The sequence below is a fragment of the Peromyscus leucopus genome, unplaced genomic scaffold (genome assembly GCF_004664715.2).
Source record: "Peromyscus leucopus breed LL Stock unplaced genomic scaffold, UCI_PerLeu_2.1 scaffold_1251, whole genome shotgun sequence".
In the NCBI taxonomy this organism is placed as follows: Eukaryota; Metazoa; Chordata; class Mammalia; order Rodentia; family Cricetidae; genus Peromyscus; species Peromyscus leucopus.
This window is the reverse complement of record NW_023504393.1, coordinates 28,163-53,491: the sequence shown is the minus strand read 5'-3', so window position 1 is coordinate 53,491 and position 25,329 is coordinate 28,163. Positions and strand designations below refer to the sequence as shown.

General features: G+C 39.5%; 1 protein-coding gene across 1 annotated transcript; it reads left to right on the top strand.

The window, feature by feature from the left end:
- Window positions 1-4,130: 4,130 nt before the first annotated feature.
- Window positions 4,131-24,477, top strand: LOC114687501. Its single transcript, XM_028862121.2, is given in 3 exon segments — window positions 4,131-4,236; window positions 23,692-23,879; window positions 23,882-24,477. Coding segments are annotated over 3 exon segments (699 nt in total). The 5' UTR covers window positions 4,131-4,207; the 3' UTR covers window positions 24,364-24,477.
- Window positions 24,478-25,329: the final 852 nt, after the last annotated feature.

The following is a 25,329-nucleotide window of genomic DNA, read 5'->3' as shown; positions in this document are numbered from 1 at the left end:
TCCAAAGATTCTCAATCTCTGCAGTGTCCAGTTGTGGGTCACTGTATTAGTTCCCACCTCCTGCAAGAGGACATTTCTCTGATGATGACTGAATAAGGTACTGATCTATGGGGACAGCAGAATATGGTTAGGAGTCATTTTTTGTTATGTTTCTTTAGCAGAACAGTAGTATTTGTTTTTCTGCTAGGCCACAGCATATCTAGTCTCAATTTCTTGGCTACCCAAGCAGCATCTGGCATGGGATCCATCTTAGGGATTCAGACTTAAATCTAATCAGAGAGTGGTGGGTTACTTCTACTACATTAATCTCACTATTGCACCATAGATCCTAGGGATTGTAGGTTGTTACTTAGGGTAGTTACCTTTCTTCTCTGGTAGCATGCAGAGTACCTTCCAGTACTATGAACACTAGTTAGTAGAATAAAGGCTCTATTTAGGCAGCAGCTATATTTCTCCATGTTCGATAGTTATGCAGATGATGTAGATGTTGTCCTTCAGCAATAGTGCCTTACCATCAGTGTGTGGAGAGCAACCAACAGCCCTGGCAATAGCCTGTGGTGTTTGTGGATTTCAGTGGGGCCCCTTAGTCTAACAACCTAAATTGATGTAACCCATTCCTGGAACTAGAAGATTCACTTAGTGGTGAAAGTTGTTGACTTCAGGCATTGTTTCTCTCCTGTTAGATGAGGTTCTATAGTAGTAGCTTTTGTGGGAGCTGGTTTTCAGGTTCCTCATGGCTTTATCCGGTAGGTCTACATAGAGATGATGATTGGACCACAGGCCTGAGTGCAGGTGTCTGAGATGGTCTGCACTTGGCTGTGCTGAGGAGGAGGTCTTTTGGTCCCCCCTTGGCGTTTCTATAAATGCCTTAGGGCAGAGACAGTCAGGGCTTGTAGGAATATGTTCCAGGCCCTCTTGAGGCTATCCTGCATTTTCTACCTTCACAATCTAAATCCTTTTATCTAAAATTTCCTGCTGCTTGCACTCAAGAAAACTCTGGGGAACTGTGGGGTTGGTGGGCAAATGCCCCACAAGCTTTCCATATGCAAGATAGAAGTTTAAACATTGAAATAAATGTAATAATTTACATATAATTCTTCCCCTTCTTCTACTCTTTTATTCTTCTTCCATGCCCCAGTCCCCTCATCTTTCCATAATTCACAGCCTCTTTTTAACTGTTGTTATTACATATACATATAAAAGAATAATATATCAATACTACTTGCTGAGTTCATTCATTGTTACTTGCATGCATAATATTTCTAGGGCTGACCAGTGGCTGTTGGAAAACTGGACTTTCTTAGTACTGTTTCAACGTCACTGTTTGTGATGGATCTGCTTAAAGTTTTTTTCATCTCTCTTTGATTTAACTTTCATAGGTCATATATATTATGAAATTCATCCATTTTTTAACATTTCCATTTTGGTAGAATATAGGTTTTTGAAGCGTTTCCTTACAAGAATTTAGATTTCATTTGGTTCTGTTGTACCGTCTTCTTTTACATCTGTATTTTTTTTTTCATTTCGGACATTTCTTTCCTTTGGTTTATTTGTCTAAAATGTTTCCACTCTTCAACTCCTGTCAGTTGCACCCAACAGCCTTACCTCAATCCCTGCTCCCCCTTTTTCTCCACACAGTCTTCCTTACCTCAGTTCCTGCTCCCGCTTTTCCTCTATGGAATCCATATTGCACTGCCAATACTCTTGGGTGTGGAGACATCCCAGACTTACCAGGTGTCATACCATTAAAGCAGCCACTATCATTTGCCAATAGTTCCTCAGATGAGGTGAGTTTGTTATATTTGCCTTCTCCCTCCATGATGGGATTTGTCTGCTTGAGCTTGTGCAGGTCGTGTGCATACTGCCATAGCTATGGTGAGGTCATATGTACAACTGCTTTGTATTCAGAAAACACCTCTGTATTATATTCACCCTCCACCTCTGATCTTAATTTTTTCCTGTCCTCTCTTCTGTGATGATAGCTGAGTTTTGAGAGGGAGAGGTAGAATATAGACATGCCATTTAGAGCAAGGCACTCTGCAGTCTCTTTTTTTGTGATATAGGCACTTAGAGCTATAAATTTTCCTCTTAGGACTGCCTTCATTGTATGCCATAAATTTTTGTGTTGTGTTTTCATTTTTATTCAGTTATAGGAATTCTTTAATTTTGTTTTACATTTCTTCAAAAGTTCACTCATTGTTTAGAAGTGTGATGTTCAGTTTTCACAACTATATTCTGTGGTTTCTACAGTTGTTGATATCAAACTTTATTCTATTGTGGTCTGATATAATACAATGAGTTATTTTAATGTTTCCTGTATGTGTTTAGACATGTTATGTGTCTCAGTATGTGGTCCACTTGGTGAAAGTTCAACGGGATGTGTACTCTGTGTTTGTATAGAATATCTATAGATATTTGTCAAGTACATTTGATCTAGAACGTCATTTAACCCTCATTTCTCTCTTCATGTTTTGTCTGGATGATTCATCCATTAGAAAAAGGGGTTATCGATGTCACATATAATTAGTGATGTGTGGTGGCTATAAAATTTAATTTATTATATAAAAAAGAATTCATGGGTAGTTTTACTTGGCTATTATATCACAAATAAAATACGAAGTATAAAGAAATAAAGATATAAATGAAAAAACACATTTTCACTTTTCTCTTCTCTCCTCACTCTTTTCTTCTGCTTCATTTTGAGTATGTATCTAGATTATGGGAGGTTCTCAAATTTCAACTGTACTAAGAAGGATTACTCTCTATATATTTATAATCACCTGCATAACTAGGTGACAACCATTTCTGGGGAAACTTTTGATTTTTGCTTTGGTTTTGTTTGTAAATTGATACCAGCTAGAGTTATCTGGCAAGCAGAGCCCCAGTTAATAAAATGCCTACTTCTGATTGCCTGCAGGCAACCTTATAGGGAATTTCTTGATTAATGATTGATATGAGAGGACCTAACTCACTGGGCAATGTTACATCTGGGTATCTGGTCCTGGAAGGTGTAAAAAAGCAAGCTGTGGGAAGGAGCCAGTATGCAGTGGCTTCTGCTTCATTTAGTTCCTGCCTCCAGTTTCCTCCCTGGAGTTCCTGTCCTGACCTCTTTTGATGATGGACTATGATGTGGAAATAAAAGCCACATAAACCATTGCCTCTCCAAGTTGCTTTTGGTCATGAGCTTTTATCACAGCAATAGAAACCCAAAGTAAGACATTCATGTTTAAAGTTAAAAGAGAAAGAGAAAAGGTGGAATTAGTTGGAACAAAAACAAAATTTCCCAGGATGTTAGTAATTGTAGACATCCCATATCTAATCTGTGTCTGTGTCTAAGAGATTTATGGAAGCAAGATGGCACCATATTCTCCAGTGAAGACCTTTTGCTTTTATAATGGAATGTCTTTCTTCCCTTCCACTATGGCAATATTTTTATTTTGTTTTTATCAATTATTTTTTGTAAAGCTACCCGAAATTGTAACTACTAATTCATATATAAATCCAAAAGAAAATTACTTTTTAAAAAGTCTATTAACACATCAGAGGGCTGTTTAAAATGCTGGTCCATTATGACTGTATATTCAGTGGTCATAGTCCACCATTCAGCCTTAGTAGCCATGGAAACATAAGAATTTTTAAAGTCAGTTACTTCTCTGAAAACTAGCAGTCACTTACCTTCGTAGAAGAGAAAAGGAGGCAAGTATTTCACATTTCCAGGTGGTTTTATTAATCACATTCAATTTCACAGGGCACAGAATGCCAGAGAGCGTCATTGACATGTGATTAAGTATGTGTAAGTCTTGCTGAATATCATAAGTGCCTGGAAGCCCTGTGTGTGACTACAGGAAGCCAGGGAGCTGCACTGCTGTCTGTGTAGCTTCCTGAAGTTGAGTGTATGAATTAGCTTTCCTGTGTTGTTTCCTTAACTACAAAATGGGGATAATGATTGGGTGGGTAACATTGAAGGGCCAGTAATAACAGATGTACCGATACTCCTGAAGTGTTTAAATGAGACTCCAACTAAGCCAAAATCAGGAGGGGAATGGAAGGATTGTGGGATCCAGGGGTTGGGGAGAATACTGCTCTGAGCTGAAATGTCTGCCTAACAGAACTTCTTTTTCTGAAGGTGTTTGTGTTCTTCCTCTGACTCCATTTATGGGCATTTCCTATTACTGAGAAGACCATCTGTGGTCTTGCCACCTTTCAAATGGATCTACTTATCCAGAATACACAAAGGTAAAAATGTTACATTACTTGGAAGCTTTCACATATGGTCTTTATGAAACACAGGAATCCACTCCATGGCTTTCAAACATAGGCAGAAACAGATCCTGACAAGCTAGCTCAGTGTTTTGGAACAACAGCAATCTTCATCCTGTTTCCACTATTTTCATAAAACCCCACATTCCTGTAGTCCACTGCCTCAAACGTGCCTTGGCAAGGAAGAGGATGTGGGCAGAGTGTTACCCAAGCTACTATCAATTGAAGACCCATCTTGCTGATGGCACTTCCTTAGTAGAACAGCTACTACCTCCACTAAGTTAGAAAGTACATCTCATAGAGGCTATGAAGCCAAGCATAGCGGCTAGGGAAGGTTTCCTGGCAAGAGATCCCATTTCTAAGTCCCTCAAACCTCCTTCAGGGACAGTGGTAATGACATTATCCACATGCCTAGTGAGTTAATGACTTTGCCTCCTTCCTTTCTGATAAATTATCATCCCTCAGGTTAGTTTTTTCCATGAGTGACAGTACATCTGAGGGTTTGAATTGAGTGATTTAAATAAGTTTGTGCAGAGAGTTAATGTGGAGTCTTAGTTTTTTATTAAGAAAATTTTTTCATTCCTTTTACACACCAAAGATCCCCCTCTTTCCTTCTCCTGCCCCCCCAGCCTTCCCTTCCAACCCATCCCCCACTCCCTCCCACAAGAAGGCAAGGCCTCCCATGTGGAAGTACATTCAGTAGAGGCAAGTCCAAGTCCTTTCCTTTGCCTCAAGACTGCATCATCATTGGTAGTGGACTACAGTTCAAACAACAGAGATGGATTCTGATCCTACTGCCAGGGGACCTCCCTGGCAGATCAAGCTACACAACTGTCTCACTATGCAAAGGGTGTCCTTCCCAAGTAGGCTCCACAGCCATTGATCCAACTTTCACGAGTTCCCTCTTGTGTGGTTTTGGTCTTCCCTGCATATTTCCCCATCATGATCCTGATGCACTTGCTCATAGAATCCCTCTTCTCTCTCTTTGACTGGACTCCTGCAGCTCAGTCTAGAGATTGGCTGTGGATCTCTGCATCTGCTTCCATCAATCATTGGAAAAAAGTTCTGTGATAACAGTTGGAGTATTCACCGGTCTTATCTCTGGGGCAAGCCAGGTCAGTTCAGGCACCCTCTCCACTACTGCTAGTAGCCCAGGCTGGGGTCATCCATGGGAATTCCTAACAACTTCCCTAGCACCAGGCTTTCTCTATCCCCATGATACTCTCTCTCTCTCTCTCTCTCTCTCTCTCTCTCTCTCTCTCTCTCTCTCTCTCTCTCTCTCTCTCTCTCTCTCCTCTCTCTCATATATTTATTTCATTGCATTTCCCCTCTATCCCTTTTCCAGTTCAATCATCCCATTCCCTTATGCTCTCATCCCCTATCCCCTACCCTCCATGGCCCATCCCTCATCCCCAGTTTACTGATGAAGATCTCATCTATTTCCCCTTCCAAGGGCTGTCCATGCTTCCTTCTTTGATTCTTCCCTTTTAGTTAGCTTCTGTGGAGTTGTGGGTTGTTGCCTCATTACACTTTGCTTTATATCTAGTATCCACTTATGAGGGAGTATCATGCCTGTATTTCTGAGTCCTTCTGTGTTACCTCACTCAGGACAATATTTTCTAGTTCCATTCATTTGCCTGCAAATCTCATGATGTCATTGTTTTCTCTGCTGATTTGTATTCCATTGTGTATATGAACCACATTTTCTTAATTTTCTTAATTCATTCTTTTTTTTTTTTTTGGTTTTTCGAGACAGGGTTTCTCTGCGTAGCTTTGCACCTTTCCTGGAGCTCACTTGGTAGCCCAGGCTGGCCTCGAACTCACAGAGATCCGCTTGGCTCTGCCTCCCGAGTGCTGGGATTAGAGGCGTGCGCCACCACCGCCCGGCTTCTTAATTCATTCTTAAGTTGAGTGGAATCTAGGTTGTTTCCAGGTTCTGGCTGCTACGAATATTGCTGATATGAACATAGTAGAACATGTGTCCTTGTGGTATGATTGAGTATTCCTTGGGTATATGCCCAAGAGTGGTATAGCTGGGTCTTGAGGGAGGTTGATTCCCAATTTTCTGAGAAACCACCATACTGATTTTCAAAGTAGCTGTACCAGTTTGCACTCCCACCAACAGTGGAGGAGTTTTCCCCTTGATCCACATCCTCTCTAACATAACCTGTCTTCAGGATTTTTGGTCTTAGCCACTCTGATGGGTGTAAGATGGTATCTCAGAGTCGTTTTGATTTACATCTCCCGGATAATTAAGGATGCTGAGCAATTCCTTAAATGTCTTTTGGCCATTTGAAATTCTTCCTTTGAGAATTCACTCTTTAGCTCTAGACAATTTTTAATTGGATTTTTTGTTATTTTGTTGTCTAGCTTCTTGAGTTCTCAATACAATTTGGAGATCTGCCCTCTGTCAGATGTGGGTTGTTGAAAATATTTTCCCATTCTGTAGGCTGTTGTTTTGTCTTATTTACTGTATCCTAAGCCTTACAGAAGCTTCTCAGTTTCAGGAGGTCTCACTTATTAGTTGTTGTTCTCAGTGTCTATGCTACTGGTGTTATATTTAGGAAGTGGTCTCCTGTGCCAATGCATTCAAGATTATTTTCTACTTTCTCTTTTATCAGGTTCAGTGTAACTGGTTTTTTATTGAGGCCTTCGATCCACTTGGACTTAAGTTTTGTGCATTGTGATAGATATGAATCTATTTGCAATTTTCATGTTGACATCCAGCTATGCCAGCACCATTTGTTGAAGATGTTTTCTTTTTTCCATTGTACAGTTTTGGCTTCTTTGTCAAAAATCAAGTGCTCATAGTAGTGTAGGTTAATGTCAGTGACTTCAGTTCAACTTCATTCGTCCACATATTGGTTTTCATTCGAACACCAATCTCTTTTTATTACTATAGCTCTATAGTAGCGCTTTGAAATCAGGGATGGTGATACCTCCAGAGGTGGTTTTATTGTACAAGATTCTTTTTTGCAGTGATGTGTGTGTTTGAGAACTTTTTTAAATAAATATTTTATTTTATAATAAACTTAATTTTACATATCAGCCACAGATTAATCTGTCCTCCCTCCTCCAACCCCCCTTCATCCCACCCCAACCACCCACCAATTCCCACATCCTCCAAGGCAAGGTCTCCCATGGGGATTCAGCCCAGCCTGGTAGATCCAATTGAGGCAGGTCCAGTCCCCTGCACCAAGGCTGAGCAAAGTGTCTCAGAATAGGCCCTAGTTTCCAAAAAGCCAACTCATGCACCAAGGACAGGTCCCAGTTCCACTGCCTAGGGGCCTCCTAAACAGTTCAAGCTAATCAACTGTCTCACTTATCCAGAGGGCCTGCTCCAGGTCCATGGGGGCACCTGAGCTATTGGTTCACAGTTCATGTGTTTCCGTTAGTTTGTCTATTTGTCCCTGTGCTTTTTCCAATCATGGTCTCCATATCTCTTGCTCATATAATCCCTCCTCTTCCTCGCTGGTTGGTCTCCCGGAGCTCCACCTGGGGTTTGGCCATGGATCTCTGCATCTGCTTCAATCAGTCACTGGATGAGAGTTCTATCATGACAGTTAGGGTATTCAGCCATCCGATCACAAGTGGAGGTCATCTAACTCTCTTTACTATTGCCAGTAGTTTAGAGTGGAGGTATATTCTTGGATTTCTAGGGACTTCCCTAGCACTCTGTTTCTTCCTATTCCCATGGGGGTCTTCATTTATCATGGTATCTCTTTGCTTGTTCTCCCACTCTGTTCCTGATCCAGCTAGGACATCCCATTCTCCTAAGCGCACTTTCCCACGACCCTTGAACTCCATTCCACCCCACCAGTTTGCTCAGTAGATCTCATCCATTTTTCTGTCACTTGGCAATACCTGTGTCTTTCTTAAAGTCCTCTTTACTAGTTAGCCTCTATAGAGTTGTGAGTTGCAGTCTGGTTATCCTTTGCTTTACATCTAGTATCCACTTATGAGGGAGTACATACCATATTTGTCTTTCTGAGTCTGGGTTACTTCACTCATTTTTTCTAGTTCCACCCATTTGCCTTCAAACCTCATAATGTCATTGTTTTTCTCTGCTGAGTAGTACTCCATTGTGTATATATACAACATTTTCTTTATCCATTCTTCAGTTAAAGGGCATCTAGATTGTTTCCACGTTCTGGATATTAGGAATAAAGCTACTATGAACATAGTTGAGCATGTGTAGTTGTGGTATGATTGAGACTTCCTTGGGTATATGCCCAAGAGTGGTATAGCTGGGTCTTGAGGGAGGTTGATTCCCAATTTTCTAAGAAAGTGCCATATTGATTTGCAAAGTGGTTGTACAAGTTTTCATTCCCACCAACAGTGTAGGAGTGTTCCCCTTGATCCACATCCTCTCCAACATAATCTGTCTTCAGGGGTTTTGATCTTAGCCATTCTGATGGGTGTAAGATGGTATCTCAGAATCATTTTGAGTTGCATTTCCCTGATGACTAAGATATTGAGCAATTCCTTAAATGTCTTTCAGCCATTCGAGAATCTTCTGTTGAGAATTCTCTGTTTAGCTATATAGCCCATTTTTTAATTGGGACTGTTGAGTATTTGGATGTCTAGTGTCTTGAGTTCTTTATACATTCTGGATATCAGCCTTCTGACAGATGTGGGGTTGGTGAAGACCTTTTCCCATTCTGTAGGCTGTCGTTTTGTCTTGTTGACTGTGCCCTTTGCCCTACAAAAGCTTATAAGTTTCAAGAGGTCCCATGTATTAATTGTTGTTCTCAGTGTCTGTGCTACTGTTGTTATATTTAGGAAGTGATCTCTGGTGTCAATGCGCTCGACTACTTCCTAATTTTTCTTCAATCAGATTCAGAGTAACTGGATTTATGTTGAGGTCTTTGATCCACATGGACTTAAGTTTTGTGCATAGTGACTGATATGGATCTATTTGCAGTCTCCTACATGTTGACATCCAGTTATGCCAGCACCATTTGTTGAAGATGCTTTCTTTCTTCTATTGTACAGTTTTGGCTTCTTTGTCGAAAATCATTTGTTCATATGTGTGCAGATTAATGTCAGGGTCTTCAGTTCGGTTCCATTGGTCCACATGTCGGTTTTTATGACAGTACCAAACTGTTTGTATTACTGTAGCTCTATAGTAGAGCTTGTAGTCAGGGATTGTGATGCCTCCAGAGGTTGTTTTATTGTATAGGATTCTTTTGGCTATCCTGGGTTTTTTGTTTTTCCATATGAAGTTGAGTATTGTTCTCTCCAGGTCTGTGAAGAATTGTGTTGGGAAATTGACAGGGATTGCTTTGAATTTGTAAATTGCTTTTGGTAAGATTGTCAATTGTACTGTGTTAATCTGCCTATTCATGATCATGGGAGATCTTTCCATTTTCTGATATCTTCTTCAATTTCTTTCTTCAGGGACTTAAAGTTCTTGTCACACAGGTCATTCACTTGTTTAATTAGAGTTAACCCAAGGTATTTATATTATTTGTGGCTATTGTAAAGGGTGATGTTTCTCTGACTTCTGTCTCAGCCTATTTATCAATTGTATACAGGAGAGCTACTGATTTTCTTTGAGTTAATCTTGTATCCTGCCACACATTACTGAAGATGTTCATCAGCTATATGAGTTCCTTGGTTGAATTTTCATGGTCACTTATGTATACTATCATATCATCTGCAAATAGTGAAAGTTTGAATTCTTTCTTTCCAATTTGTATCCCCTTGATCTTCTTTTGCTGTCTTATTGCTGTAGCTAGAACTTCAAGTACTACATTGAATGAATATGGGGATAATGGACAGCCTTGTCTTGTTCCTGGTATTAGTGGAATCGCTTTGAGTTTCTCTCCATTTACTTTGATGTTGGCTGTTGGCTTGCTGTAAATTGCCTTTATTATGTTTAGGTGTGTTTCCTGTATTCCTGATCTCTCCAATTTCCTTATCATGGAGAAGTGTTGGATTTTGTCAAAGGCCTTTTCAGCATTTCATGAAATGACCATGTAGATTTTTTTCTTTCAGTTTGTTTATATGATGTATTACTTTGACAGACTTTCCCATGTTGAACTATTTTGCATTTCTGAGATAAAGCCTACTTGATCATGGTGGATAATGCTTTTGATCTGTTGTTGGAGTCAGTTTCCCAATATTTTATTGATTATTTTTGCTTCAATGTTCATGAGGGAGATTGGTCTGTAATTTTCTTTCTTCGTTGCATCTTTTTGTGGCATGTGAATCAGAGTAGCAGTAACCTCATAGAAGGAGTTTGGTAACATTCCTTCTGTTTCTATTGTGTGGAACAATTTGAAGAGTATTGGTATTAATGCCTCTTTGACAATACGGTAGAATTCTAAATTGAAACCATCTGGTCCTGTGCTTTTTTTGGTTGGGAGCCTTTTAATGATTGTTTGTATTTCTTTAGGGGTTATTGGTCTATATAAATAGTTCATCTGGTCTTGATTTAACTTCGGTATGTGGTACCTATCCAGAAAATTGTCCGTTTCATTTAGATTTTCCAATTTTGTGGAGTACAGGTTTTTGAAGTATGACCTAATGATTATCTGGATTTCCTCAGTGTCAGTTATTACATCTCCCTTTTCATTTCTGACTTTATTAATTTGGATGCTCTCTGCCTTTGGGTTAGTCTGGATAAGGGCTTGTCTATCTTTTTGGTTTTCTCAAAGAACAACTCTTTGTTTCATTTATTCTTTATATTGTTCTCTTTGTTTCTATTTTATTGATTTCAGCTCTTAATTTGATAATATCCTCCAATCTATTCCTCCTGTGTGACTTTGCTTTTTCTTGTTCTAGAGCTTTCAGGTGTGCTGTTAAGTCACTAATGTGAGATTTCTCCAACTTCTTCATGTGGGCATTTAGAGCTATGAATTTTCCCTTTAGCACTGCTTTCTTAGTGTCCCATAAGTCTGGGTATGTAGTACATTCATTTTCATTGAATTCTAGGAAGTCTTTAATTTCTTTCTTATTTCTTCTTTAACCCATTGGTGATTCGTATGAGCATTATTCAGTTTCCATGAGATTGTAGGCTTTCTGTAATTTTTGTTGTTGTTGAAATTTAACTGTAAACCATGGTGGTCTGATAGAATATAGGAGGTTATTCCAATTTTTTTGTATCTGTTGAGATTTGCTTAGTGACCAAGTATGTGGTTGATTTTAGAGAAGGTACCGTCAGGTGATGAGAAGAAGGTATTTTGTGTTAGGGTGGAATTTTCTGTAGATATCAATTAAGTCTATTTGAGTCATAACATCAGTTAAGCCCCTTATTTCTCTGTTAAGTTTAGATTTTGCAGATCTGTCCAGTGGTGAGTGTGGGGTGGTGAAGTCTCTCACTATTAATGTGTTTGGTTTGATGTGTGATTTAAGCTTTAATACTTTTTTTCATATGTGGGTGCCCTTGTAATTTGTGGTATAAATGTTCAGAATTGAAACTTCATCTTGGTGGATTCCTGTGATGAGTATGTAATGCCCTTCTCAATCGCTTTTGATTGATTTTAGTTTGAAGTCTCTTTTGTTAGATATTAGGATAGCTACAACAGCTTGTTTCTTAAGTCCATTTGATTGGAAAGACTTCCCATCCTTTTACTCTGATGTAATGTCTATCTTTGAAATTGAGGTGTGTTTCTTGTATGTCGCAGAAAGATGGGTCTGCTTTCATATCCATTCTACTAGCCTGTGTCTTTTTATAGGTGAATTAAGACCATTGATATTAAGGGATATTGATGACCAGTGATTATTAATTCCTGTTATCTTTTGGTGGTAGTGTGTGTATATTTCTCTTCTTTGGGATTTACAGCTGTGGGATTATCTATTGCCTGTGTTTCATAGGTGTATCTGATTTCCTTAGGTTGGAATTTTCCTTTTAGTGCTTTCAGTAGGGCTGGATTTGTGGATAGGTATTGTTTAAATCTGGTTTTGTCTTGGAATGTCTTATTTACCCTGTTTATGGTTATTTTAAAGTTTTGTTGGTCTAGGCTGGTATCCATGGTCTCTTAGTGTCTGAACTACATCTGTCCAGGTCTTTCTGGCTTTCAAAGTCTCCATTGAGAAGTAGGGTGTTATTCTGATGGGTCTGCCTTCGTAGGTCTCTTGGTCTTTTATCTTAGCTGCTCTTAATATTCTTTCTTTATTATGTATGTTTAGTGGTTTAATTATTATGTGTTGAGGGGACATTTGGGGGGGCGCAGTCTGTTTGGTGTTCTATAAGCTTATTGTATCTTCATAGGCATTTCCTTCTTTAAGTTGGGAAAGTTTTCTTCCATGATTTTGTTGAATATATTTTCTGTGCCTTTGATTTGTTATTCTTCTCTTGCTTCTATCCCTATTATTCTTAGGTTTGGTCTTTTCATGGTATCCAATATTTTCTGGACATTTTGTGTTATTACATTTTTGGCTTTGGTATTTTCTTTTTTTATTTTTGTTGTGTTTTTAATTTTAGTCCCATCATGTTTATTGTTAGTATAGAGAAAAAAACTGTGGTTTGTATTTTTTGTTTGTTTGTTTTTGGTATCTATGACTTAGACATAGGAGGGTTGGTAATTTTTTTTGAGATTCCTAACATTCTCTTTTGACAATAAAATGCTCTTCAATTAAAGACAGTTTCTTTCTTACTACTTGATGTGGCTTTTATTTGTTCTCCTTGCCTGTTGTAGTTTCCAGAATGTCTATTAATGTGTCCAATATGACTGGGAATATTCCACCTTCCCAGTCATGTTCCTGAACTCCAAAGGAAACCACTTCCTCTTTCAGCACTGTGATATCACCTGTAACCATTCTGCACATGTTCTTTATGAAGTTGTTCAAGTTCCCTCTGGTTACATTTTTCTGAGGGTGTTTTATTATGAAAGGGTGTTGAATGTGTCAAAGACTTTTTATAGTCCCATCAATTCTCTGGAGAGCTGCTTGATATTTAACCTCTGGTCTCTCTTGCTCTTATAATTTTTCCACCTCCTTCTTCCATGAGTTTTCCTGAGCTTTAGGTATAAAAATTGTGTCATAGATGTATCAATCATAGTTGGGTACCCTACAGTCACTTACCCTCTGATTTCAACAAATTCTCTGATTTGTGGATCTCTGTAATAGCCCTATCTGTTGTACAAAGAAGCTTCTTTGATCAGGGGTCAGAGATACTCTTCTGTAGATACAAGGGTAAGTGTTCAGAATAAAGTTAGGAATCATACTGTATTAGGAGATGGCAGTAAAAGAGTGTATGGCCTCTCTAACCATTTGTGGTTGGCTAGGTTTACAGTTTTAAGCATTAATGCCCCACTACTACCAAGGAGGCCTTGGACTCAATTAAAAAGCTGTTGGTTACTCTCAAGATAAAAGTGTCACTATTGTGCCATTGAGGGTACCTTGCCTGGCTGGTCATTATTGTGGTTCATAGGCTTTAAAGCTTGGTGGGACTATTGGTTGCTTTTTCCCCCTGGCAGCTTTCATAGCACAGTATAAATATATTTCTTCTATGAACTTAACATAAACCAATAACTTTACCTTGGGTTAAGCAGATTGGTCTTCATAATGTGGATGGACCTCATTCGGTGAAGGCTTTACTTTGAAGAGACTAGTGTCTTCAGCAAGAGAATTCTCTCTGTGGGTTACTTTCTCACTCAAATAGCAACTTTTTCCTGATTTTTCAGGCCAACTCTTACCCTGAAGATTTTGGACTTGCCAATTTGTACAGTCCCATGAGCCACACACTTAAGATCGGTCTGCTAACATAAGCACACACACCTTTAGCTCCATTTCTCTGAAGATCTCTGAATAACATCGCAACACATGTAGTGCTGCCAAGATCAGTAAATAATACTTTACTTTTCATCTCACCTAAAATTCAAGGAACCTCCTTGAAATATTCTGCAAATTACCTTTGAAAGAGATTCTTTCTTAGATGTTTCTCTCACTTTACTGGTCATTGTCCAAATTCCTTTTATAAAATTCTTTTTTTTTTTAGTAAAACCGAAATTTATTATAAGCCACAGTCGTCCTAGGGACCTCCATGCTATATATATAGCCTCCATGGTTCTATGGGTTGTGGTCTGATTGTTCTTTATTTTATATCTAGAATCCACTTATGAGTGAGTACATACCATGGCTGTCTTTCTGGGTTTGGGTTACCTCACTCAGGATGATTTTTTCTAGTTCCATCCATTTGCCTGCAAATTTCATGCTTTCATTGTTTTTCTCTGCTGAGTAGTACTTCATTATGTATATGTACCACATTTTTTTCATCCATTCTTCTGTTGACGGGCATCTAGGTTGTTTCCAGGTTCTGGCTATTACAAATAGTGCTGCTATGAACATAGCTGAGCATGTATCTTTATGATATAAATCAGCATTCCTTGGGTATATGCCCAAGAGTGGTATGGCTGGGTCTTGAGGTAGTTCGATTGCTAATTTTCTGAGAAACCGCCATATTGATTTCCACAGTGGTTGTACAAGCTTACATTCCCACCAACAGTGGAGGAGTGTTCCCTTTGCTCCAACAATGTTCCTCTCCAACATTGACTGTCATTGGTGTTTAGCCATTCTGACAGGTGTAAGGTGGTATCTCAGAGTTGTTTTGATTTTGATGGGGATTGCATTGAATCTGTAGATTGCTTTTGGTAAGATTGCCATTTTTACTATGTTAATCCTACCTATTCATGAGCATGGGAGATCCTTCCATTTTCTGATATCTTCTTCAATTTCTTTCTTTAGAGATTTAAAGTTCTTATCAAAAAGGTCCTTCACTTGTTTAGTTAGTGTTATCCCAAGGTATTTTATATTATTTGTGGCTATTGTAAAGGGTGCTGTTTCTCTGACTTCTTTCTCAGCCCTTTTATCATTTGTGTATAGGAGGGCTACTGATTTTATTTGAGTTGATCTTGTATCCTGCCACTTTACTGAAGGAGTTTATCAGCTGTAGGTGTTCCCTGGTAGAGTTTTTTGGGTCACTTATGTATACTATCATATCATCTTCAAATAATGAAAGTTTGACTTCTTCCTTTCCAATTTGTATCCCTTTGATCTCCTTTTGTTGTCTTATTGCTCTAGCTAGAACTTCTAGTACTGTATTGAGTAAATATGGGGAGAGTGGACAGCCTTGTCTTGTTCCTGAATTAGTGGTATCACTTTGAGTTTCTCTCTATTTAATTTGATGTTGGCTGTTGGCTTGCTATAAATTGCCTTTATTATGTTTAGAAATGTTCCTTGTATTCCTGATCTTTCTAAGACCTATATCATGAAGGAGTTTTGGATTTTGTCAAAGGCTTTTTCAACATCTAAGGAGATGATCATGTGGTTTTTTTCTTTCAGTTTGTTTATATGGTGGATTACACTGACAGATTTTCATATGTTGATCCATCCTTGCATCCCTGGGATGAATCATACTTGGTCGTGATGGATAATTGTTTTGATGTATTCTTGGATTTGGTTTGCCAATATTTTGTTGAGTATTTTTGCATCAATGTTCATGAGGGAGATTGGTCTATAGTTCTCTTTCTTTGTTGCATCTTTGTGTGGTTTGGGTATCAGGGTAATTGTAGCCTCATAAAAAGAGTTTGGTAGTGTTCCTTCTGTTTCTATTGTGTGGATCACTTTGAAGAGGATTGGTATTAGTTCTTCTTTGAAAGTCTGGTAGAATTCTGCACTGAAACCATCTGGTCCTGGGCTTTTTTTTGGTTGGGAGACTTTTGATGACTGTTTCTATTTCTTTAGGGGTTATTGGTCTATTTAAATGGTTTATCTGGTCTTGATTTAATTTGGTATGTGGTATTTATCCAGAAAATTGTCCATTTCTTTCTGGTTTTCCATTTATGTGGAGTACAGGTTTTTGAAGTATGATCTGATGATTCTCTGGACTTCTTCGTTGTCTGTTGTTATGTCTCCCTTTTCATTTCTGATTTTGTTAATTTGGGTGCTCTATCTTTGCCTTTTGGTTAATTTGGCTAGGGGTTTGTCTATCTTGTTGATTTTTTCAAAGAACCAACTCTTTGTTTCATTGATTTTTTTGTATTGTTCTCTTGTTCTCTATTTCGTTGATTTCAGCCCTCAATTTGATTATTTCCTGGTGTCTGTTTCTCCTGGGTGAGTTTGTTTCTTTTTGTTCTAGAGCTTTCAGTTGTCTTGTTAATTCATTGGTATGGGACTGCTCCATCTTCTTTATGTGTGCATTTAGAGCTATGAATTTTCCTCTTAGCACTGCTTTCATAGTATCCCATAAGTTTGGGTATGTTGTACTGTGTAGTTTTCTGCTTGCCAAGTCAGACAAACTCTGTCACAGTCCCATAGTCACTCCGACCCAACCAAGTAAACACAGAGACTTATATTGCTTGCAAACTGTTTGGCCGTGGCAGGCTTCTTGTTAACTGTTCTTATATCTTAAAGTAACCCATTTCTACAAATGTATACCTTGCCACGTGGCTCGTGGCTTACCAGCATCTTCACATGCTGCTTGTCCTGGTAGTGGCTGGCAGTGACTCCTGCCTTCCTGTTCTTTTATTTCTCCTCTCTGTTAGTCCCGCTTATACTTCCTGCCTAGCCACAACCAATCAGGTTTTATTTATTGACCAATCAGAGCAACTTGACATACAGACCATCTCAGACACCTGCACTCAGGCCCATGGTCCTAATCATCCTCTATGCAGACCTGCTGGGTAACGCCACAAGGAACCCAAGAAGGGCTCCCACAGGACATACATTAACATCCCACAGCACTTCCCCTTTCTTTTTTTTTTAAAGGAAGGTTTTAACTTTTACACATCCCCAAAGTCAGCTTGGTATATTTGGGAATTTGGGCGTAGCTTCTCTTACTACTTCCTGCTGAAAGGGGGCGCTGTATCTTATGGGGACACAAAGAAAATTTTAGGATCATGGAATAGTCCGTGAGACAGTATCGTCTGAGCCAGTTGCCTTGAAACGATTCTGGATGTTGGATCATCTGGGCCATGGTGTCATCGGAGACCTTTCAGGTGGTCTTGGCTGGTCAAACCTGATGTATCTTAATCTGGAACAAATCCATAGCCTCTGGCTTTCTGTGGGAACAAAAGCAGAGTCTCCTTTCCAAAGCAAAACATCCTTAGACATAAATTTCAAAATTGAAATACCTTTAAAATATACACATTGATTTAACTGAGCAGTCTTTACAATCAAATGTCTTTCTGCAGTAAAAAATCCCAAAGACAATATAATCCAGACTCTCTGTGTGATATCCATCTTTACATGGCTTATTTTTTATATTACTTTTACTTTCTCTTTAAAGACTTTATTATTTTAAAACTTTCTATTTCTTTATATAACTGTCTATGTTCCTTTTCCTCTCTCTTCCAAGCCTATGCACATTTTTACTCACATTGTAAAGCATTTAAAGTCTTGTTCCATCTGAATCTGTCTTATTGTGAATCTATTGCTTTAAACTGCAGCATTTGTAAGACTAAAACGGTGCTATGGCTGCTGGCTCCGCCCACCTCAGCTTCCCAACATGGCGGTGGTACATTCACCGCCAGCTCTGGGAGCTATTGAGGGTCTATGCTTTTATCCAAGCAGTGTGTAGCCCAGAAACCTTTTTTGCTTTGTACTAGCAAAGGCTAAATCCACCACACAGCTTAATGTGCCACTTGCAGAGGCCTCATTCCCGCCATACTGCAGGTTGAGCACACACACTAGGAACCTGCCAGTAGCTCAAACCGGCAGCTGCCGCTCATTTGAGAGACACAATTAGGAAGCTGTTTTTAGCTCCATTTTAGAATCTTTTCTCAGGTTTTAGGTAGAAACTCTTGCCCTCTCGTTGGGCGCCATTTGTAGCTGGAGTTTTCCTGCCTTGCCCACAGTCAGGACAAACCTCTGTCACCCGCCAGTCCCACAGCCGCTCAGACCCAACCAAGTAAACACAGAGACTTATATTGCTTACAAACTGTATGGCCGTGGCAGGCTTTTTGCTAACTGTGCTTATAGCTTAAAGTAACCCATTTCTACAAATCTATACCTTGCCACGTGGCTCGTGGCTTACCAGCATCTTCACATGCTGCTTGTCCTGGCAGTGGCTGGCAGTGACTCCTGCCTTCCTGTTCTTTTATTTCTCCTCTCTGTTAGTCCCGCCTATACTTCCTGCCTAGCCACAACCAATCAGTTTTATTTTGACATCAGCATTGCATCAGACTCTCAGATTTTCATCTTGCAATGCTTCCAAGGATAATCTTTAATTTTCTTTTCATTGAATCCTAGGAAATCTTTAATTTCTTTCTATTTCTTCCTTGACCCATTGATGTTTCAGGTGGGCATTATTCAGTTTCCATGAGTTTGTGGGGTTTCTATAATTTTTGTGGTTGTTGAGGTCTAACTTTAAGGCATGGTGGTGTGATAAGATACAGTAGGTTATTCCAATTTTTTTGTATCTGTTGAGATTTGTTTTGTGGCCAAGCATGTGGTCAATTTTTGAGAAGGTTCCATGGGGTGCTGAGAAGAAGTTATATTCTTTTGTGTTAGGATGGAATGTTCTGTAGATATCTATTAACTCCATTTGAGTCATAACATCTGTTAGGTCCTTTATTTCTTTCTTAAGTTTCAGTCTGGTAGATCTGTCTTTTGGTGAGAGTGGTGTGTTAAAATCTCCCACTACTAATGTGTGGGGTTTGATGTGCATTTTAAAGTTTAGTAGTGTTTCTTTTATGAATGTGGGTGCTTTTGTATTTGGAGCATAAATGTTTAGAATCCAGACTTACTCTTGGTGGATTTTTCCTGTGATAAATATGTAATGTCCATCCTGATCTGTTTTGATTGATTTTAGTTTGAAGTCTATTTTATTAGATATTAGGATAGCTATACCAGCTTGTTTCTTAGGTCCATTTGCTTGGAAAGCCTTTTCCCAGCCCTTTACTCGGAGGTAGTGTCTGTCTTTGAAGTTAAGGTGTGTTTCTTGTATGCAGCAGATGGATGGGTCCTGGTTTCTTATCCATTCTGTTAGCCTGTGTCTTTTTTTAGGTGAGTTGAGACCATTGATATTGATGGATATTAATGACCAGTGATTGTTAATTCCTGTTATTTTTTGTGACTGTGTTGTGTTGTCTTTCTTTGGTGTATGTTGGTGTGGGATTATCTATTGCTTGATTTTTCATGGATGTGTTTAGCTTCTTTGGGTTGGATTTTCCCTTCTAGTGCATTCTGTAGGGCTGGGTTTGTGGACAGGTATTGATTAAATCTTGTTTTATCCTGGAATATTTTGTTTACTCCGCCTATGGTGATTGAGAGTTTTGCTGGGTATAATAGTCTGGGTTGGTATCCATGGTCTCTTAGTGTCTGCATAAGATTTGTCCATGATCTTCTAGCTTTCATAGTCTCTATTGAGAAGTCTGGTGTTATTCTGATGGGTTTGCCTTTATGTGTTACTTGGTCTTTTTCCTTTGTGGCTCTTAATATTTTTTCTTTGTTCTGTGTGTTTAGTGTTTTGATTATTATGTGGTGAGGAGACTTTTTTTGGAGCCAGCCTATTTGGTGTTCTGTAAGCTTCTTGTATCTTCATAGGTATTTCTCTCTTTAGGTTAGGAAAGTTTTATTCTATGATTTTGTTGAGTATATTTTTTGTGCCTTTGAGTTGGTATTCTTCTCCTTCTTCTATCCCTATTATTCTTAGGTTTGGTCTTTTCATGGTGTCCCAAATTTCTTGGATGTTTTGTGTTACGACTTTTTTGTCTTTAGTGTTTTTTTTTCTTTGACTGATGAATCTAAGTTCTCTATTGTGTCTTCAGTGTCAGAGATTCTCTGTTCCATCTCTTGCAATCGGTTGGTTATGCTTGTTTCTGTAGCTCCTGTTCATTTAGTCAGGATTTCTATTTCCAGCATTCCCTCAGCATGTGTTTTCTTTATTGTCTCAAATTAATTTTTCAGATCTTGGAATGTTTCTTTCATCTGTTTAATTGCTTTTTCTTGGCTTTCTTTGATTTCTTCCCATCTTTTGTTCGTTTTTTCTTCCATTACTTTAAGGGAGTTTTTCATTTCCTCTTTAATGGAGATTTTCATTTTCTCTTTAAGGGAAGTTTGTATTTCCTCTTCAATGGAGTTTTTCATTTCCTCTTCAAGGGAAGTTTTATTTCCTCTTTAATGGAGTTTTTCATTTCCTCTTTAAGGGAATTTTTTATTTCCTCTTTAAGGGAATTTTTTTTCTTCTTTAAGGGTCTCTATCATCTTCTTAAAGTCATTGTAGGATTGATTTCTTCTGTTTTTTCTGTCTTGGTATGTTCAGTACTTGCAGGTGTAGAATCACTAGGTTCTGACGTTGCCATATAGGTTTTTATGTTGTTGCCTGTATTTTTGCACTGGTGTCTACTCATCTCTTCCTCTACTTGGTGCAGGTGGTGTCTATGTCTGAGAGTGCCTCTCTTGTTTCAATTTTTAGTCTTTGTTCACTAGGATTTTTTGGTTAAATTGGTGCTATTGGGCTGTTTCTTCAGGAGCAGCTGATCTCAGTTGGTAAAGTATATACTTATGATTCTGGTGATCTGGTTTGGTGGCTGGGCAGTGCCTTCTTCTGTGTTCCCAGGTCACGTTTTGTTCATTCGTCAACTCCTCAGCTGATCTTGTTTCTTCAGACTTCAAACTGTAGGGATCTGAATCCTTTCCCAGATGGATTTCAGCTAAGCAGGGTAGTCTCACCAACCCCTCCAAGTTGGGTTTTGCAGGATCAGCAGCTAGGCTCTGGGTGGGCCTCAAATGGAGTGTTGAGATTCGTTCTGGTTCCATCCCACAGAGATAGCTTCTTGCCGGGGTGTTGGGGTCAGAAGCGTCCCTGTTTCAAGATCTTGATTAAGAGCTTGTTTACACTAGCTCTTCAGCGGGTAATAGCTCAGTTTCTGGTCTTTATTGCAACTGTGTTTTGGCTGCCATCTGCTGGGCCTGCCTGGCTCCCCAGTGGGCTGCCATCTGCCTCTGCTGGGCCTGCCTGCCTCTGCCAGGCCTGTCTACATCTGCTGGCCAACACTGCAGGTCTTCTTGCCTCTGCTTGTCACTGCTGCTGTTCCTGTTTATTTCTGTGGGCTGCTGCCAGGCCTGTATGTCTTTGCTGTCCGCCACTGCTGTGCCTGTATGTTTCTGCCAGCCGAGGCAGGGCCTGTCTATCTCTGTGGGCCACCAGAGGGCCTGTCTGTCTCTGCTGGCTGCCGCTGGGCCTGTCTGTCACTGTGGGCCACCTCCGGGCCTGTATGTCTCTGCCAGCCACCACTGGGCCTCTGTTATTTTCTTTGACTGATTAATTTATTTCCTCTATTGTATCCTCTACACCAGAGATTCTCTCTTTCATCCCTTGTATTCTGCTGGTTACTTGCATCTGTGTTTCCTGTTTGTTTACTCATATTTTCTCTATCCAGCATTCCCTCTATTTGTGTTCTTCATTGTTTCTATTTCCCTTTTCAGGTTTTGAACTGTTTCCTTCACATGTTTAATTGCTTTTTCATGGTTTTCTTGGCTTTCTTTAAGGGATTTATTGATTTCGTCCTATTTTTCATTTGCCTTTTCCTCTATTTCTTTATTGATTTCTTCCAATTTTTTGTTTGTCTTTTCCTCAATTCCTTTAAGGGAATTTTTCATTTTTTCTTGAAAGCCCTCTATCATCTTCATGAAGCTATTTTTAAGGTCATTTTCTTCTGATTGTTCTACATTATTATGTTAGGTCTTACTGTTAGAAGAGGGCTAGGTTCTGTCGATGCCATATTGTTCTTTATGTTGTTGTATGTATTTCTGCATTGAAATCTGCCCATCTCTTCCTCTAATAGGTGCAAGAGGTGCCTGTGTCTGAGCAAGCTGCTATTGGTCAACTCTGTGCTTTTTGTGTCTGTGACTCAGGGGGTCCCTTTGTGTCCAGTCTTAGCTCTTTGTCTAATTGGAGCTGGCAGATTCTAAATATCAGGGAGTACACTTGGCCCAATGCAAGCTAGCTGATTCTGTGACTCATCTAGTTGCTCTTGGTCTTCTCAGGGCTCTTGGTATAGTCAGAGCTGGTGGAATCTGTGTCTTAGGAAGCCTCTCTTGGTTCAGTGAGAACTTGCAGATTCTGTGTCTCAGGATGCCACCATTGAACCAATGAGAGCTGGTGGATTCCTTGTCTCAGCAAGTTGCTGGGGTTGTAGGCAGATGGGTATTGGGTAGTGCTTGGGGTATAGACTGTAGGGTCCGATGGGGGGGGTTAGTAGAGAAGCCTGGCCAAAGGAAATTTTCCCTGCTAGCCAGCATCTGGGGAAGAGTTGTCTAGGTGTTCTTGGGGACTGTTTGTTTCCCAGGGCCTGGGTCCCAGAGGCAGGACTCTCTGGGAGGGAGGGGAGTCGCTCACCTCTTGGTCCAATGCGAGCTGGAAGATTCCTTGTCACAGGAAGTTACTGGGATCCCAGGCACATGGGTATTGGAATAGGGCTTGGGTTTGTAGATTGCAGGGTCTGATAGGGGGTTAGGGGAGCCTGGCCATGGGGAGTTTTCCCTACTGGCCAGCAACCCATGGAGTCTCAGTTTTATGTTCAAAAAGGTATTTGAGTATGTGAAGAGCAAATGATGGAAATATCCATGAAACCTCATATTTTACACAGAGATTTTAGTTTTCTTATACTGAGGGATGAGTTCAGAGTCTTATTCATCTTAGGTGATCACTATAACACTAAGCTATATCCCCATCCCAAATACCTACATGTCTTGAAAGTCATTCTCAATCTAGGTTTAATTATGAGATATATGTAGTTCTTGGGTTTTTAGTAATAATTACATTTCAGAAAATACTAATAAGAAGGACAGTGTACACTACTCCATTGATCTACCTAGAGTTCTTTATTAGGTGTGTGACTTTTGGGTTAATATACATTTGTGAATAAATATATGCATATGTATACACATATGTGTATATACTTGTATACACATGTACACAGTATGAATGACATTCTCACATGATTGGATATACCATGTGAATTATAGTTTTCATTTTTTTATTTCAGCAGGCCATGTAGGTTAGTTCCTTTCTTAATAGTCATGAGAAGTTTCATCACATTATTTTAGAAGTGATAATTAATTTGAGCATTCCTTTGTTTATTACCCTCATTTACATTATTCATAATATTTCTATATTACAAACAAAGGTGAGTAAAAATGACCTTAGTGTGATATTGCCAACCCCAATCTCACTGTCATTTCCAAGCACTGAAACACCTGGTCAACAAATATGAACATTTCAGCATTTGATGGATATTATGAAATTGTTGTCCAAAATATCATAAAGTAGCTATTCCCACTATACTCATGGATCTCCAAGCTTCTCTTACTATTATTTACAGTGTTCAGAATAGTAATCTGTACATAGACCACTGAAATATCTCCATGTGACAACAGGGACAAGGTATGAGAGCTCAGTGCTCTCTAAGCCATGACTCCTGTTTTCCTGCCTTCCCTTGTATTCTTACTGACTCTATTCTTCTTTGATGCCTTCTTCAGATTTGCCAACATGAAGGAGTACATCTTCAAGTTCAGTGGCCTGATTTGCAGTACATCAGCTTTGGTATTTGAAATCATCCTTGCAAACAGCCAATGCTGGCGCCTGTGGGAGTTTAACAACAAGGATGTGCAATTTGTGTCAATTGGACTCTGGGAAGCTTATTACACTCAGGACTTTAACATCTCTGGTCTATGACCAGGATGTTGGTTCACACCCCTATCAATGAAACCTGGAACAAGTCATCTGAATTTCAGTATTTACAAGTCCTGATAGCGTGGGCCATGTCGATGAAAATCCTAGTCTTGATTTTCACTTCAGTGGCTATTAAGATCAGCTGCATGGAAGACCCATTCATTGAGATACAGCTGTTTTGCTACAAGATGTCTGCCATAATTTTGGCTGTGAGCAGCCTTTTCACACTTCTTACTGTGACCTTGAACCACCTGGTTGACATGTATGGGCAAACTACACTTGACTTTCCACCTGACTTTCCCGTAAAGAAAGAAGACATTATAAAGAAACACTGCACGAAGGTGTTCCCATTGGGTGTCCTGACAGCCACAATGTCACTCTTTGCTGTCATTTTGTTCCTCTATGAGATGATCTCCTTGACAATACAGAGTCGGGTGAGGGCACCATGTGCTTCCAAACTGGCTGAGCAAAAGGCCTGAAGTGAGGGCTTTGGCATTTGTAACATCTGCCAGGAGAATCTTTGAAGAAATTGCCCATTTTCAGACAGTACTATGCAATCACCAACTCATTCCAAATAAAATATCAGCTTGATTTCTGGGGTGTGTCTAAATTGTATATCCTCCGTTCCTGTCAAATACACTCATTTCTTTAAGTGTTTTCTCATTCTAACCTCTGTGGGTGATGATCATGTTTTTGGATACTGCCAACAAGCCGTAGCAGGCAAGAGTACTGGTGAAATGTAAGTTGCTTAAATAAACATGACATATACAAGGTGAAAGAAGGTTTGTAAGTAAACTGACACCTCAACACACATACACAAGAACCCCACATTCCTGTGTGGAAACACTTAAGTACTCACATCTCTGGAGGGTAGAGCTGGATGTCTTAGCCTTGGCACTGTTGGCATTATGGGATTCTCTCTTGAAGTAAGAAGGCAATGCTGCACACTGAAGATGCCACTGCCATCTGCAGCCTGTCTCTACTAGAAAGCAGTAGCCATATCCTAATTCCCTGGTTGTGAAGATCACAAAATGCCAGGCATCTCCAATGTGCTCTGATGGGCCATGTGGTGTGCAGAAGACAGGACAGCTTGTCAGAGTTGGTTTTCTTGTTTTATCATCTCCACCACTTGATGGCACACACTCTTACACAGTGAGCAATCTCACCCACCTCAAGTTTATTGCTTTTAAAATACAATATTCTCCCCCTTGTTGCTATAAGTTGAAGTTCATTTCATTATGCAAAATACATTTATTCCATCTTTAAAACAGTCCCATGTTTCTTTGGGAGTCCAGTGTCTTTTTTGGGACTTGGCAGGTTTTCAACAGTGAGAACCTGGACAATCATAAATCGACTCCCAGACTTCTAACATAAAATGGTACAAAGTAAAAATTACCATTATAAAAGGGAGGAGTGGAGACACAGTAAGGGAAGAGTGTCTTGAA